Source organism: Zonotrichia albicollis, chromosome 6 (genome assembly GCF_047830755.1).
Source record: "Zonotrichia albicollis isolate bZonAlb1 chromosome 6, bZonAlb1.hap1, whole genome shotgun sequence".
In the NCBI taxonomy this organism is placed as follows: domain Eukaryota; kingdom Metazoa; phylum Chordata; class Aves; order Passeriformes; family Passerellidae; genus Zonotrichia; species Zonotrichia albicollis.
In genome coordinates this window covers 55,217,949-55,234,970 of record NC_133824.1, presented here as the reverse complement: position 1 = coordinate 55,234,970, position 17,022 = coordinate 55,217,949, and the positions used below count along the sequence as shown (strand labels likewise).

The window sequence follows — 17,022 nt, the reverse complement described above, 5'->3', positions numbered from 1 at the left end:
CTTGCTGCCTAATGAGTAGCAATTAATCCATCTTATTGTATTTCAAAATGCTGAAGACTCCATTCACATCAAAGGGAATTTTTCAAGGCTTTTATCATTGTTCATTTAAAAAAGTATAGAGCTATCTTTAGCATTTTATAATTGACAACAATATTTTCTTTTTATCCCTAAATGCAGAATGTAGAATAATAGATTTAAAAACATGTAATAGATGTGAACTGTAGGCATTTTAATGTGTCATTTGAATTTTTTGTCTCTGTCTAATTAATCTTGCACTATGAAGAAAATCTGATATGAAAGCCTAAGATAGATGCACGTCCTGCTGTGAACACCTTTACTCTCTGTTTATGCACAACTTCCAATCCATCTTTTGTGCTGAGTGGACAGAGGTGACTTTGGCTCCCTGTCAGTGCAAAGGTGGGAATGCTGTGAGCTGGCACTGTGGGCTGGTGTGTTTGACACAAACACAGCACTGGAGTGTGAAACCTCTGCTCTGCCTGCTGCAGCCTCTGCCTGAGAGGAAATGCCATGAAGAGGAGCCGCCTTTCAGATCTGTCTCCAAGGACAACTTTATCTCAGCCTCTCTTCCCGTTTTCATGAGATTAAATTTCTCTAACTTCAGGAAGATTCTAATGACCTCGGTATATTAGGATTAAAATCTCTAAAATAGGTGTGTTTTCAAGCCGCAAAGAGAATTAAAATGTGTGACATCCCTGGAAGGGCTGGGGGACATTCTTTACTGGTGGTCTTGAAAAGCAGCAATAGCATTTATGGGTGAAACTTCACTTCCTTGCAGGCTATGGATCCATCCTTCCATCCTTCCTCAGTGATTGCAGGCACTTCTCATTGAAGAAAAGGGACTTTTTGCTGGACCAAGCAGAGTTGATGGCATGCAGGTGAGATTGCTGCCTCTCAGGACAGCTTCCAATGCCATGTGTGCAGATAGCTCTGAGATCCTTCCATCCTTGTGGATTTTTGCAGAAGATTAACACAAGAAGATTTGCCTGAATTCTCTCCTCTCCAAGAGCAGGTTTCAGACCCAGGCAGGACACTAAGTTCTCTTGGTACAAAATAAACTCAGCAGCTACTTGGGGAAAAGGGTTATTTGTATAAACACTGTCAAACTGAGAGGACAGGAGCAGGGGCCAATGGGACAGATTGGATCAGACACATCTCAAAAGAAAGCTGACACCAGATCCATAGGGGATTTTTTTTTTTTTAAAGTAGTAACTGCTTCCCTGGATGCCACCAATCATAGAATTTACAAGTGGCAGCTCACTGTTAAAAGGTGGGAAGCATAGGATCATAGAATGGTTTGGGTTGGAAGGGACCTGAAAAATCATCTAGTTCCAAGCCCACTGCTAGTGGGACTTTTTTAAAAGGTCACCTCCCACTAGACCAGGTGGCTTCAAGCACCATCCAGGCTGGCCTTGAAGACTGCCAGGGCTGAGGCACCCACAGCTTCTCTGGGTAACATCTTCCAGAGCCTCAACACCCTCACAGTAATTTTTTTCTCCTAATATCTAATCTAAACCTATTCTCTCTCAGTTTGAAGCCATTCCTCCTTGTCCTGTCAGTACATGCTTGCATAAAAAATCACAACTGTAAAAAACCGTGCATTTAATCTTCTCCTTGGTCACTCCTTCACCAGGGAATGCAGACAGCACTCCAGGACAGCAAGAGCCCATCATCTTTCCAAGGACATTGATGGGGCTCTTCAGGCTGCTGCCAAAATTGGTCCCTGTTGAAACAATGAGCACTCAGAGGTGCTGAAATGTGTCCACCTTGCCTTCCTTTTGCACCAGTGATGTCCTTCTCAGGCAGCTTTTGAAATCCTCTGCAAACTGATTTGGCAGAGGGGAGTTGGGCTAAATGATCTCCAGAGGTGCTTTCAATCCTAAATAGTCCATGATTCCAGGTGATTCTGAGTGACAGTGGGCCATGCAGGTGGTTCAACACAGAAATAGTAAGCAAAAGGGGCAGTAGCACAAACAAAATGTCTGAAGAAGCGAGGTTCCATCTCAGGTTCAAAACCAGCGGCTTCTGCCACCTCCAGGGAGCAATTGCAGCAGGCAAGGGGAAGGAGAGCTCTCTTCTTCCTAAGGCAGCTCCCTTATGGCACCTTCCTTCATCAAAGTTTCACCTCTTCCGTGTGGGAGGACAAGGCCTGTTGGAGGCTGTCCCTTCTCCAGGAGGGCCCAGAGCAGGGGACAGGGGCCATGCCATGGCTCCTATTCACTGGGACCAGCACTGGCAAGGCTGAGAAGAGGCAGCTGGAGAGGGCCTGGCTCCTTCACCCTTGCTGGGCACTCCTCAGCTGGGCTGGGGCTGTGCAGGAGTGGCTGGGGAGGTGTCAGGGCTCTGAGGGAGCTCATGGACACTCGGCCAGGACAGGCAGCTCGGCACCCTCCCTGCTGGGGAGGCCTGCAGTGGCTTTTGTCAGCAAGGACAGGGGCCAGCAAAGCTCTGTCACCTGTGTGCAGTCTGTCCCCACCGTGGTGTGGCAGACAGGTGAAGCAAATGGCCCTGCAGAGCGTCGGGGCCTGGAGCTGGGGATCTTCCTGAGGCCATCAGTCCCAGCAGTGACACGGCAGCTGCTCCGCTTTCCACCCAGCAGCCCATGGGCAGGGGGGAAAAGGGCAACCAGGTATGAAGCCCTTACAAAATATCTTGTTGTCCAAACAGATCTTCCCTTCTTCAGGCGACTCCTTAAAATGAAAATTCCTCCCAGATCTCTATTTACTGAAAGTGCCACCTAGACTAGATGAAATGTTCTTAAGAGTTGGCTACCTCTCTGTTCTTTGGAAAGCTTCAATAAAACTACAGTAGGTGCAGTACTTTAAAATGTTTTTTAATGCTTTGTGTCTTCACATTTTAAGGTATTTTAGGCATTCAGAAAGGGACACATTTTAGAGCAGTAAATCCAATAATTGTGTTTGACTCCTAGGCCTGTATTTGGTACCTACGTGGGCTTTCTGATTTTTGCAGCCCTGAGCTCTCACCAGCCCTCTAAAACTCCAGGAGCTGCTGGTGCTGAGCACCTCTGAAAGTAGGGCCACCTACTTACAAACTTAATTTTAGGCATCAAGGCTTGACAATTTGAGCTTAAAATGCTACATATCTCTGTATTATTGCACCCTGGGTTAAGAAGCAGTACGTTTAAGTTGTCTTAGTCGTTCTTTACGAACCCCAACTGCTCAGCCAGTGCAGCTAAAAAGCCAGCCACCAACAGCCAGACAAGCTTGCCAGCATGCTGCCCATGAAAAACCCAGTGCTTCTGTCAGGGAGGCCTGTTACAAAGGCAGGCTGTTATTCCTACTCTGCACTTCCAGGATGGGGGTGAGCATCCGCAGCGCTCACCGCTCGGGGTCTGGAAAGCACAGCCCGAAACGTTCTGCTTTCCAGCTAGAACAAAAACGTGATTTGTTCTCGTATCTGGGTGAAGGAAAAAAAAAAAATCCACTCACACTAAAAGGAGAAAAAAAAAAAAAAGGGAGGGAAGTAAGAGATTTATAAGCTCTTTCACTTTTTATTTAAAAAAATCGACAGCAAAAAAACTGCAAAACTCCCTCTTCCACTTTTAAACGGTGTGGGAAGAAAACCCAAAAAAATCTCAAGATCTCTGCTGAAAAACTTGAAAAAACAAGCAATCCAAGAAACCCCTATTAAGCATTTCCAAGAGGTTCTTTTCAGCCTTAGAATATATTTTATGGAAGGCAGAGAAAACGGGGACATGTACAATTCATCATGTCAGATTAAGCAAACATACTTAATATTCCCTGAACAGTACTGACTGAGGCTTTTCAAAGATTAAATGTCAATAATTTACTTTAAAAAAAAATTAAATTTCAGGGAATCTTTTAAATAGTGTGTAACTTGAGGTGATACTAGTTTGTAGTCTAGAAACACCATAGAGCAATCTGGATAAGCTGTGCTTTCTGGCACTTGGAATAAATGATCTGGTTTAAGTATTCCTGATATCAGTTCAGAAGCACAGACAAAAAACATTTGGGAATGGAAAACAATTACCCCAATTACTCCTCTGGAAAAAGCAAAAAAAAAAAAAAAAAAAAAAGCTAAAAAGCATCTACACAGCTATGCAAAACTCCTGTGTACTTAAATACACTGCTAGGACCGTTAAAAAGCAAAACAAAAAAATGGACTAAGGGGTTAAAAATGAGGTTTAAGTGCTGAGCTGTTACAAAGAGGAGTTCACTTGGCATTTGGACAGTGTTAAAACAACGTTTTTAATGTGGATGCTAGTGCAGAACCCGGGGGTTAAACACAAAGAGACACAGAGAGCTCCCACATGCAGGAGAAGGAGGTTACGCACAGCAGCCCCAGCTCGCCCATCACCGCGGGAGGAGGAGGAGGGACAGGCATAGCAACCACAAGCCCAAAAGCAGAAAAGCGCATACCTTCAGCTTGGAATGAAAATCACGAGATTTCCTTCTGGCAAGAACCTGAATGTGACTAGACACCTGCAGGGTAGGGGAAGGGAGGAAACAAAGGAAAAGCCTGTAACCATGGAGATGAAAAGCCCCCTACAACTGGGCAAGCCAAACGTACCTTAATGGCGGCTTGAATTTCTCGAACTTTCTTTCTTGCTAAGACCTGTATGTGACTAGACACCTACATTGTTCAGGTTTATAGGGGGGGAAAAAAAACAACAAACAAAAGAAAAACAAAAAAGCAAATCAAATTTTAAATGTCTATTTTTTTTCTTAAAAAAAAAAGAAAAAAAAAAGAAACTTTTCTGAGGGGAGGAAGTTATTTGCACCTTCAGTAAGCTCTGCTGTTAAAAGATACCACATTCCCAGCCAGATACCAAGCTCTTAGCACCAAGGCTTAACAATACAGGTCAAGTCACTGCAGTGACTTGATTAAGGAAATTAAAAAAAAAAAAAGAGAAAGAAAAAAAAGAAATGTAACCCACCAGGTTGTGCATTCAGCTACAAGACAGAAGACACAGCTCACAGCTGGACGCAGCAGCCCATGTGCTTTGGTACTGATCCCATCCATGCCCAGGCCCTGATCTCTCATGTGGGGAGCCCAAAGGATTTCTACCCCATCTGCTGGGGATGCAGAAGCCCATTCTGACCATTTGCCACTAGGCTTGAGATGTAACTTGGCACCAAGAAATTTTATCCATTATTTATTGTGCTCTGCAGCTCCAGTGAGGAGATTCGGGCTGCCTTTTGAGCCCACTGAAACGTTTAAAATTCTGGCACAAATGACAAAATACTGGCACAACACAGGTCCCTGAACCCCTGCTGGTTTCCTTAATAATCTCAGCATCAAGTCTGTCCACAAAACATTTGTGTAACTGGGGACCAGCAACTTGACATCAGCTTGAGTGATGCCCAGGCCTGGCCCACGGCTGTGTTGCTCAGAAATTTGTGCAAACCCAGTCCTACCCTACACCAGTTACTGGTCAGAGGTTGCTGCCTGTGCTGTGAAGGGCCTGGGCCCAAATTTGCATTCCTGTTTACCCAGGGACATACTCAAATCCATGCTGCTGCTGCTGAGGGTTCAATGATGCTGCCCAGCAACACTTGGGAGCACTCAGCATCCTTCATCCTTCTGTGTGAAGGTTTAAAAGCTGTAGTGATGGCAAAAACCACTAAAGGGAAATCTCTGATTCTCCTCTGACCCCGGACATACCATATCAGGAGGTGCACATTTTTCCTACATTAGTTACAATTCCTGTCTGGGAAAGAACAAAGCAAAAGAAAAGGAGAAACAATGATTTCCTCCTCTGTAAGACTATTGTGTGACAATAGTACCAAAAAGCCTGTATTTTAGTAGGGAAGCAAACCATGATGCATCAATGAGCACAGTCCCTGAAGGCCACCTTCGAGAAGCAGCTCAGGAACCAGCCTGCAGCAATTCAGAGTTATACTGCTGCTTACTGAGCAATTTTGCAGCCAAACACCTAGACTGAGTTTTCACACAGGTTCATTTGTTTTGCCTTCAGTGGAATATTAGTGGTGTTAAAGGTTATACAAGAAGAAAAATCATTAACATTTAATCACTCTGTTAAAACTCCAAAGCAGCCACAAACCAACTTTTGTAAGCAGTCAGTTTAAAGTGATTTATGCCTCACTACAGAGGGATGTACAAGCATGGAGGCAGACACTGCACACATCACAGCCCTCCTGCTTTCTTGGTACATGCTGGCCAAGGATCTAACCCCAAGCTCTGCATTTTGGCTCCTGAGGCAACTTTGTGATCTCAGCATAACTTCCAGCTCCTGGAGCTTACACGGGCAAGGCAGGGCAGAAGTGGGGACTCTGCCTTTAGTCTGTGATTTCTGTGCCAGCCTTTGGTTTGCTCCTTTTCCACGTGCTGCAGTTCTCCTCCTTTCTGATGCTTTTTTCCATCCCTTGCACACATGCTTTCCTGCTGGCTGACAAGGGACACCCCCCAGGGCAAAGCAGCACCCAAAGTGCATCAAACCCGAGTGCTGGCAGCTCTGTGTGAGCCAGTGCCATCTTCCTCTGCCCTGCAGGACATGCACAGCGTGCCATGGGCCGGCCTCTGCCCGCCCTTTGTCACACACCACAAGGGGGATCCCACACCTGACCCTAAAGCCAGGGAGCTCTGCCATTTGTGGAGTGTTTATAAACAGTGCAGTAACCACTGCACAAACTGCACACAAACCGTGCTCTCTGCAAGGCTGCTGGTTGCTGTGAGTATTATTAATTAAAGGATTTAGTAATAGGAGATAAATTAATGGTTATGTAGTAGTCATGTAAAACAAACTTAAGGTAGTTTTAAGGTTTATTCAGACTCTTACATGAATGAAATCTTACCATGGTCAAAGACCAGGAGCCTGAGGGCTCTTAGGGAAATTTTAAAATTATTTATTTGATTATTATTTTATATTTTTATTTATTTTAAATTATTTATTTTTTATTATTTTATATCTTAAATTATTTTAATTATTATTTTATTTATTTATTTTATGGCAACTACAGGCCATAACCTGAGAGCATGATTATGATTCATTCATTTATATATTTTTACCTCTCATATCCAAGAATCGTAATCTCTATTGTACAGCCAAATTCTCTTAACTTTTAAGAGGTTCCATTATTTATCATCTCAAAATAATCATTACATTATAATATTATATAGAAAAAATAAGGCACAATGCTTTATGGTTTTGCTTCAACTTTTGAAATTTTTTTTTATGAAATATGGGGGGATAATAGCTTCATTTACAGACAGATTAATAAAAAATGAATCCTCACACCATCACAACATAAACCCCAGAGTGTTAAATATTCTCTAAGCAGCATGTGTTTAATCTGAATAGTGAAGTCAATACATCATCCCATCAGAGCTGAAGCACAGACAGCCACTGCAGCCAAAAATGCCAGGTTTTGTCATTCATTGACATGCATACTTCCCCACTGGGTTATTTTACCTGCTTCCTGGTCCGTGTCTTCCCTGTCCTAAGTTTGATGTATCTGGCTATCAATTCATTCCTACCTGAAACAAAGAGAAATTCATGGTAAGGGACAAGCAGCATCACAGCCACCAAAAACCACATTTGAACACACAAGCTCCATGCACATCAGGTTTGTTGTCTTACATGTACTCCACTTTTCTTTGCAAACAATTTGCCAGTATTTCTCATCGTTCACCAGTATTTCTCTCCCACCTCCTTCTCCTTCCATCTCCTTTCTCTCCTTTACATTTGCAGTATTTCTCATTGTTCACCAGTATTTCCCATCCATCTCTCCCCGCGCCACAGGAACCGTGCAGAGCACCATGAGTTCAGTGCCTGCAGCCCTTTACAGGCAGAGGCACCTCCTTGGCCAGCAGCAGTGCCCAGCATGATGTCTCACTGGAGAACATCCCATCCAGGGGCTGACACAAGGTCTGGGCTCCTCCAGGTGTTTTTTGTCCCTGTGGTGAGGAGAGGCTGCTCCTGAGAAGGTCGTGTGCTACCTCAGCCTGTGCCAATCACCCAGATGTGCCAGCTCCTCTCCAAGTTCTAATTCTGCAAGGAGGACAGCAAAACCTGGTCCTTCCTGCCAGAAAGGCTCCTCCAGAGATGGAAATCACTGTCCCAGTCCAGCAGTTATCAATCAATAACTCACAAGAGTGGCTGCCCTGCAGTGCTGATGCTCCTGTGGGAGCAGGGCCCATGAACACGGTGCTTTGTTATTCAGAGCTCTGTTTCTCTTGGAAATGTGAAATACTTCCAAGTCTCTAAAATGGCTATTTGACTCTTCTTCAGTCACACATTATGCTACCTAATGCAAACTAACATTTTCTATCCAAATAATTTCCTTCCCAAGTATTGCTGACATGGAAGATAACATGAGTTTTATGTGGTGTCCTGTTTATTTTCACTGCATATTATGTTTCTTCTCTATGGGTTGTAATAACTTAAATATACTTGTTCAACAAGTTCTAAGTTACAGAGCTATTTGCATTCAGCACAGGGGAAAAGCAGCCTGTGTGTAGAAAATGAGAAAACTGATTTAGCAGTGAGCTGAAAATGGGGAGGTTAAGAAAATAACTTGTCACCCACCAAGCTATTTTGAAGTGGATGAGTACACAGCTGGGGAATGCAGAAAATTATTTTATCAGCCAGGGCTTCAAACCCTTACAGCTTTAATGTTGTGGGGGAGAGACGGGGACGTTTTGAAGTAGCCTGAATATGTTTGAAGTGTATTTTGTCGACTGAAAGACTGAACACATTTAATCAAACTAGACTTTTTCTTCTGTCTCCCCCTGTAAGCCTTATTGTATCAAATGCCTCATGGCTCCTGTCTCTCTCATGTTTGCCAAATGGGTACCAGAACATGAAATATCAGCTCAGAGCAGAGCTGCGTTTTTGTTTCGGTCTGGACTGCGTGCCACGTTTCCCACAACATGCCACTGGCTTGGAGCTCTCCAGCAGGTCTCTTCAGGACAAACTTCAGGAGGTAAATTTTGCGTGAGCAAACAGTTACACAAACCAGCCACATTTCTGCACACAAATGAGGGATTTCCGTATGCAAACAGACGAGCAGGTAGTTACCTAATTTCATGCAAAGGCCTTGTCTTTAGGCTGAACACGAGCTCTGCAGCCTGTTGTGCTCACAAAATCCTTGCCATTTGTAGTGAGCACATGCCTTTGTGCTCATGGGGTGAAACCAGGGCAAGCTCCACCTCTGCATCTCCCTGGTCTCGTGCTCTTTCCCATAACCCAAACAGAAGCCTGCCTGCAAGGGCAGCCCTCTGCGGCCTGCTGAGATGCAGAGATCACCACATTCCTGCAATCACCAGTGTATAGGTGATATGGACATTTTCCTATTTCTAAATGCACATTTTGATTTAATTGGGGAATGACCCCCTCCAGAAAGTACCTGTTTTGCACATGTTTAAATATGTGCACACGTTAATACCCAGAATGGGCTTTTTTTGCTGCAACAATATTGTCAGGCTGTTCTGATCAGCAGCAGGTGACTGTGCCAGGTCAGTGCTGCTATAAGGTGATGTAAAGGATGCAATGCCATCTCTTGTCCCTCTGCCTGTGCTGCAGATGTTTCAGATACCTGGGCACAGCACAGCTCACTCCAGCCACCCCGTGCCCATTAAGGCAGCCCTATGCCATCCCTGGCCACAGCTGAGGTGTTTCACAGCCCTTCTCCCAGACAAGAGAGCTAAAAAGCTGCTTTTAAAGGAAAGCTCAGGTTCCCAGGCAGCCATTTGACAGGAAAAGCATCTTTATTAAAAACACCAAGCACTGAAAATCCAGACTGCATTATTTGAGTGCTGTCTCTGGTTGAGCCCCAGTCCACCCATGAAATACTCATAGGGGGTTTCTGTAGCCGTTGTCTGGCTGGCCAGGGCTGTGACTAACAATCCTGCAGCTTTGGCAAGTGCCTGCTTCCCTTGAGCTGAAGGCTACCCAAAGCCTAACTCCACAAGAGTCAACAGGGTGCAATAATTTGCCATAACTTGCAGGAGGGGGGAACTCCACCAGGAGCCACTGAAAGTGGCAGAGGTAAAGCACAAGCCATGTTTTCCTTACCATCATGTTTTCAACACAGCAAAGACACAAGCATCAGGTTTAGCCAGAGCAGGAGCTAGTGAAGGCTCACTAAATACCTTCTCCCTGGCCACAGCAATCTGAAAAGATACAAATTCCTTCTTGGGCTACCAAAAGCCATAAACACAAACAGAAGCACTGCCTGATATAAACAAGATAGATGCCCCCAACTAAAAGTTTACAGCCTTAATGTTATCTACCAAACACTGGTGCTCTTCTTTAGCAGCTCTGACAGATAGGGACAGAAATGATCTTATCTCCAGATCAACTGAAGTCCAAAGAGGATTTTAAAGAAAGGAAAGCTTAATAATCCTAAAAACATCCTTTCCTGTTCTTGGGAATGAGAAGAGTCGGAAACAAAAGGAGGCCCATGGAACTTCTTTAACTGGCCATTAGAAACCTTAGGGTGAAAAATGCTCATTAATAAATAGATCTGTTTTCTCTAGAAGAGCTCAGCTGTGGAAATACTTTCCATACACACCCTCCCTCTGTCTCCTTGTCATATAGACCTGGGAAATTGCCTGGCAGAAGAGAAGAGGTCAGATTTATGAACTGTAAATTTTCAGCTCTTTTTTCCTGTCATTTGCTGTGACAGTCTCCTGCTTTGAATGTTTTGGTTCAGGTATCAAAGAGAGGCATGGGGAGGTGCCTGGTTAGATAAAACATCTTCACAGCAGAGGAATCTTTTCCAAGGATCTTGAAAAGATCAAGAGAGGACCACAACAAATATTTTACATAGGCTGCCGCTTAGAGTTTGCTTTTTTCCCTGTTAATTCAGGCTTTATCTGTCATGTCTTTCTGTGTCGTCAGCGCATTGCAAACAATAATTCTCCCCGGACTGATGCAGTGGAAGAGGCATTTTGTCCAAAGGAACATCTTTTTTAATCATGGCATGGAGTAAAAAGCGAGTTCAGCTAGAAAACAACGCAGATGCTAAAAGCCTGTGAGGCTTTGTGGACAGCCAAAGCTCTCAGAGTTCCACTGCGGCCCCTCCAAGGGCGCAGCCCTGCTCCAGCCAAGCCTTGGCACACAGGCTCCCTCCACCTTCCCAATCCCCTGCCCCATCCCTGGGCACCCCCAGCACGGCAGAGTGTGGAGATCCTGGACACCTCCCAGGCAGCAGGGAGCTGACATTCTGCTCTGAACAAGTGGGAGCAGCTGCAGAGTGGGGCAGCTCCCCTCCTGCCGCCCTGCCCGCGGCAGGCAGTTGTTGCTCTAACAGAGGGCCCTTGTGCACAGAGCCTCCCCCAGCAAGGCTGCCTCCAAGAACAGCCCAAAGCAGCCAAGCATCAGCCCCCACAGAGCTCTGTGTCCGGCTCCTGGCCTCGCCCTTGATGCCAACGGTGTGTTTGTCCCCCTCACCCAGCACCAGCAAGGCCCTGAAGGTGAAAATCCACCCCTGCCTGAGGAAGGCATAGCTGGCGGCTTCATGGGCCACCACAGCACCACAGGCAGCTCTACCAGCACCTGCACAGCTGTGGACATGCTCCTGGCCACACTGTGTCCCTCCTGTCTGAGCATCACTGCTCAAAGCCAGGCAACAGGGCAGGGAGCTGGTGCATCACGTCCCTGAGCAGCCGTGAGGCCGGCGGGCGTCTTTATTTAGAACATTAATGGCACAAATTAAACCTCTGCCCTCCCAGCTCCCAGTAATAGGCACTATCCAAATGGGATAAAAATAGGCAAGTGTGGGAAATAAAGCCAGCTAGCAACTTGAAAATGAACGGCTAATTTTAAAAAGTTTTCATACTCAGCCACATAATTCAAGTTATGACCAAGTAGAAAAGCCTACTTTTTTTCAGATAATGAAACAGTATTAATCTCTTCAAATTTAACAAGACTGTGGCTCAGAACAGGTATCTCCCATCCTGACTGAGAAGTCTGGGGACAGACCTGCACAATTTCGTCTCCCAGTCATTCTCACAGCCATGTTTACGCCATGACACAGGTTTGTTCAGCCAGTTTTGGTCAGCTCCACTTCTGCTTGTCCTGCTGAATGCACAGTGCTGCCCATGTGCCTGGGGGCCAAATTTGGAGAGCTGGTGGGACTTTTGCTCCATGAGGAAGCAGCTGTGTGCCCTCCTGGGAGCAGCACCCAGCTCGTTGTCTGGGTACCGAGCAGGAGCTGGATGCAGATCCCAGCCTGGGCACGGACACCATCAGCAGGGATGTGCTGCTTTGAACCCTCTCTCCATCAGAAAGTGGGCACAGAGCCCTTGGGCAGCAGAGCTCACAGCCTGTGGGGGGAAAGCTGCTCTTCATGGTGCTCAGCCCCAGCACTTTTCCACACTGTTTTGCCAGAGAAATATCCAGGTTTGGGAGACCTCGCCTCAAATTCGGCAGCACCGCTTCCTGAAGGCGCCTCACAGCTAAACGGGCTAACAAAAAGCCTCTTGTAGATAAAAGAGTTCTGTGAGTCAACAACTGGCTAAGCAGTTTAAACCTCTAAGTAAGGCATCCTCTATTTAAACGTTATAGGCAAATCTAATTTAAGCTTTTAAAAATATTATGGGCAGGTGTTTAAGTGGCGGGCGCAGGGCTGGGCCGGGCGCCGCTTCCCAGGCGGGCAGCATTTTGTTCAGCCAGGCTTTCTGCAGAAGGGCCACGTGACAGAGGCCAAATAAACAGCATCTGGGGATTTTCAATTACAGACCTTCACCCAGCATGCCTGCACTGTAATCTCTACCAGATGAGGCTCAGGCCTCACTATTTTCAATAATTCACACACTGTGTACACATAACATGACAATAAGGGCATTCATGCAACCGCCTGATTCGCACATCAAAGCTCCCAAATGGCCAGCTGTAAGCATGCTTACTGCTGAATAATTCATTCTTTTCACAGGCTTGAAAAAACGCTCAGCGGGAGTTGGCAAGCTTGTGTTCTTTCCTGTGTGGTATGCTAAACTCAAATTTTGAAAGAGGTACAGCCCCACTAAAAAGAGTCAGAGATACAACTATTTAAATGTGCATATGCGAGCTTTCGGATGGCTGCTCACAGAAAAAAAAGGGAGAAAAAAACCCAGCTCTACATTTCTAAGTGGATAGCAGAGATAAGAGGAAATAACCTACACCTCCTCTGAGGCAGGTGGTTAATAGAAATAAAATTATAAAGCTGTTTTCTGGCTGGTAAAGTATTTTTACACCTATCATTCCTGGCTAAAAATCTTGGATATACCAGGCACATAATAGTCAAAAAGTTCAGCAGACTTGAAATTTCCTCATACTTAGCATAAATTTTCTAGTAGATGGCAAAGAGCAGTTTTGTTAAGACTGACACATGTGAAAAAGGCAAACACAGAAACAACAGAGCTAATTCTGTAACTTCTATTTACTGTTCTCACCGATATGGGTTGAATACTAATTCCTACATGATATTTTAGCAACTTCAAACTTGCAGCTGTGTCTCTCAACATTTAGCTCGCAACAAGTGAGAGTGTTCCAGATTTTGTAATACTTTGACTTAACACAACAGAACCATCTTTTCTTTAGGAGATTAAAAAAAAGGGGGGAGAAAACAGAAGGCTCTGCTTCATAATATCAAGTTTTCTTGACTGTCAATCAGTGCCTGAACCAGCAGGATCAACTAGTCATGACCTCTCCTTATAGCAAACACATGCTGCTTACCAGCTGTGGGCTGTGTTTTTTACATCCTTTTCTCTATCATTCAGAATGGCTTCCTCCTAATCACAATAATCCCAAAAGTGCTAAAACATATCAATCGTCCTCTAAGCCCTGCCTACAAAAGGCCAGCCGTCCGACCTTTATGGGCTTGTCCAACAGCAGCTGATACTTCATTCAACTACAAATCCAATTTAGCAGTTACAAGAGGTTTAGCATCACTGGAAAAATATTGGTGTTGATCCTGCACTCTTAAGTCAGCAAATATTCCTTTGCCATATTGTTTAGCTTTTTTTGCCATATTTACACTTCTGCTGGATTTCCCTGAGTGACTTTAACAACAGCATTTAACCTCTGAACTGGTAATATTTATAGCTGATCAAACAGCGATTTTTAAAATATGTTTACCACAAATACAGAAACATAAGCCAATTTGAATTCCAAATGCTATAATTCTGAAAAAATCCCCAGCCAACAACCCTAAAAACAAACACAGTCATTTCACTCAAAGCCATTGAGCACCCTTTATGTACCAGTTATGCAGGATGCAATTTATTATAGCCCTTTGGGCAAGTTCATGGCAATTCTCTCACTTATGTATTTTTAATTGCCAAATGAGCCAAGGCAAACACTCCCTTGATCTCCCCCCTTACACCTTTTCTTTTTCTTTTATTTTTCCCTCTATTTTTCTGGGTTTTTTTGTTTGGTTGGTTTGTTGTTGTTGGTTTTTTCCTCATTCTTTTTCTCCTCTTTCAGCAACAGTGTCAGAGGGCTGGGGCCCAGGACACAGGCAGCTCTCACAGTCCCCAGGGAATGGGATAGGAGCAAAAAAACAATTAACTGTGTGTCTTTGACTTGTTGGAGCTTGCTGGCGCTCTGGATCATTTGGGAGCCAAGGGTCTGGCTCAGAGTTTGGGTAAGGACCATGTACAGAAGTGGCTGCACAAGGACAGGACCAGGAGGGGACAAAGGGTTCCTAAATCAGGTTTTAAAGGCTGCCCCAGTGTAAGGGCTGTGTGCATGCACACACACACCAAACTACAACAACCCACTTAAATATTATTATACACAAATTAACTGCTTGCCAGGCACACCCTAACTGGGCTGCCCAGGAGGAGAGGGGAAAGAAAAGATCCCAGACACAAAATAACCGAAATAATCCCTTCAGATGCTAATGAGCGAACAATTACAATGACTCATTTAAGTTATATCATAATCATACTTCCAAAGAAAAGAACTTTTTGTGTATTGTATTAAAACCAACAACAATAAAATGATCCCAGATTGAATCAAGACCACAATTTAATTTACACAGCAAAAGGGAAATGACCTAATAGTAGCACAGAAAGATATTCTCCTCATGTCAAGTCTTAATCTTTGGGTTTTTTCCCAGCTTCAGTTTCAGAGAAAACAATGAAAAAGACCCACAGACACATCTGGTTCAAAAATGTTCATTGACATTAATGCAATGCATTAGATTCTGTTTGGCAGGTCTTCATACTGGGAAATATTCCACACAAGCAATGTTTATTAATTTTCTTCTGATTTTTTAAAAACAGAGGCAGAACATATTTCAAAAATAGAGGAGTGATCCAGAGAGCTCTCTGAATATTCATTAATTAATATTTTGTCAGTGTCAGTTGTCTCAACAAAAGAAGGTTTTACAATTTACTCTAAGACCCATTTAATTAAAATTTAAATGCTACAAAAATACATGGCTTTTTTTTTTTTGCCCCTAGTAATAATTTTCCACTTACAATAAACTGTATTTTACTGCAACCAAAAATGCATTTCAAAACAAATAGCAATTTTTAGGCTTCAGAATATACAAAGAAATCCCCACAGGAGAAAAAAAAAAATCCCCAAACTTGACCTTTGCCATATCTCTGGATCAGCTACAGATGTTTAGCAGATTATACAAAAACCTAGATGCCCTTAATCTGACATTGTGGGGTTTTTTTCCCCCTGCTCTGACAGGAACTGTCAGTAAAACCTCTGCAAAAACCCTGTGCGAATTCCACGTGCAGTTCCCAGGCTGTTTTCCGAGGTGGCTGCAGGGAAATTCAGATTTCTCAGGGACAGGAGCAGCCCGAGAAAGGAGCAGAGCAGCAGAAAGTCTGATTTGGACAGGAATCCTTCAAACACACAGACAATGGGCTGGCTGACCTGTCATGCATGATGGATGAGTTAAGGGGATTAAAACCACTATTTGCATTCAAATAGATAAAAATTAGCAAAATAGAATTTCTCAGTAGGTGGCTTCAGTTCTGTTTGCTCTCATAGGCAAAATGAAGTTCATTTTTAAAAGGAATTACGGCTGTTTAAGTAACGCTTGTTTGCAGAGAAGAAATTCTGGGTGCTGGTTTGCTTCCTATTGTTTATTCTTTAAGAAAAACACTTTAACTATCACAAAAGTATCTTTTTCTCCCCGTGTTTATTATTAGAGCATTACACAACCACAGTGTTCTAATCACTTTAAATTCTATATATTCCTTAATGCTTATACGCTTCTAAGCTGCATATACCCCAAAAAAAGTGGTTTGAGTTCAGGGAGAGATAATCAAAAAGACCAAAAAATTACATTAAATTGTGTACTGATGCTTCAGTGAGGTCCTGAGTACGAGGCTGTGACTCAGGAACCGTAAAAGGCAGATGCTTGAATCACTGCATCACAAAAATTCCTTTTGACCAGGTTCATATTGCACACAGTGATGGTACTTAAAAGACTCAGAGATGGCTGCACAAAGAGGCCTAATGAAAGGCTGGCCTGGCAGAACAGGCAGAACAATAAATGACATTGTTTATACAACATATCCACCAGAGAAATCCGTACGGACAAACGGGCGCACACAGGCAGGCAAGCGGGTGCAGGAACTGCAGAAACACCCATGGACCATCTGGGAGCAACCAAGCCCTGTCTGTCTGTCTGTCTGTCTGTGTGTCTGTCAGACCACAGCTGTGGAAATCCTGCTCCTTGCAAGGCTCTCAGAGCCAGGAGCCCCCAGAAAATCCAGCACTTTCTAAAACACACATCTGTGCAGTGCCAGGCACGCTGCTGAGCTCTGCCTGCTGCACCGCGAGCTGCAGCCAGACCATGAGATCCTGCACCCTGCCCCACAGCAGCACCAACAGACAGCAAAGCTGAGCACATCTATTTCACTAAAGAATGGATTATTCAGCAGGTTTCTTCCCAAGATGGCAGCAACCAACAGCAAAAGCTGTGACACAATTTCTCAGCTCAGCACTGGCTGTAAGGAGATTTTAGGAGAGCAGGGCACTCCTCCCGCTCAGTGATGGGGCTCTGGCCACATCCAGAGCCTGCAGCCACACAGCTCCATGCACCCACA

The 17,022-nt window shown here is 44.3% G+C and overlaps 1 protein-coding gene across 8 annotated transcripts in view; it reads right to left on the bottom strand.

Moving 5' to 3' along the window:
- TEAD1 (TEA domain transcription factor 1) overlaps nucleotides 1–17,022 on the bottom strand; it is a 152,091-nt gene that overhangs the window by 37,065 nt on the left and 98,004 nt on the right. For 4 of the 8 annotated variants that reach the window (XM_014270623.3, XM_074543852.1, XM_014270625.3 and 1 more), the window contains 2 exons: nucleotides 7,433–7,497; nucleotides 4,419–4,481 (listed from right to left, as the gene is read on the bottom strand). In XM_014270623.3, the coding sequence (XP_014126098.1) occupies nucleotides 4,419–4,481; nucleotides 7,433–7,497 (128 nt within the window). Of the gene's footprint in view, nucleotides 1–4,418; nucleotides 4,482–4,569; nucleotides 4,633–7,432; nucleotides 7,498–17,022 lie in introns of all 8 variants that reach the window. The other 4 variants (XM_014270624.3, XM_074543853.1, XM_005492054.4 and 1 more) reach the window with 3 other exon arrangements.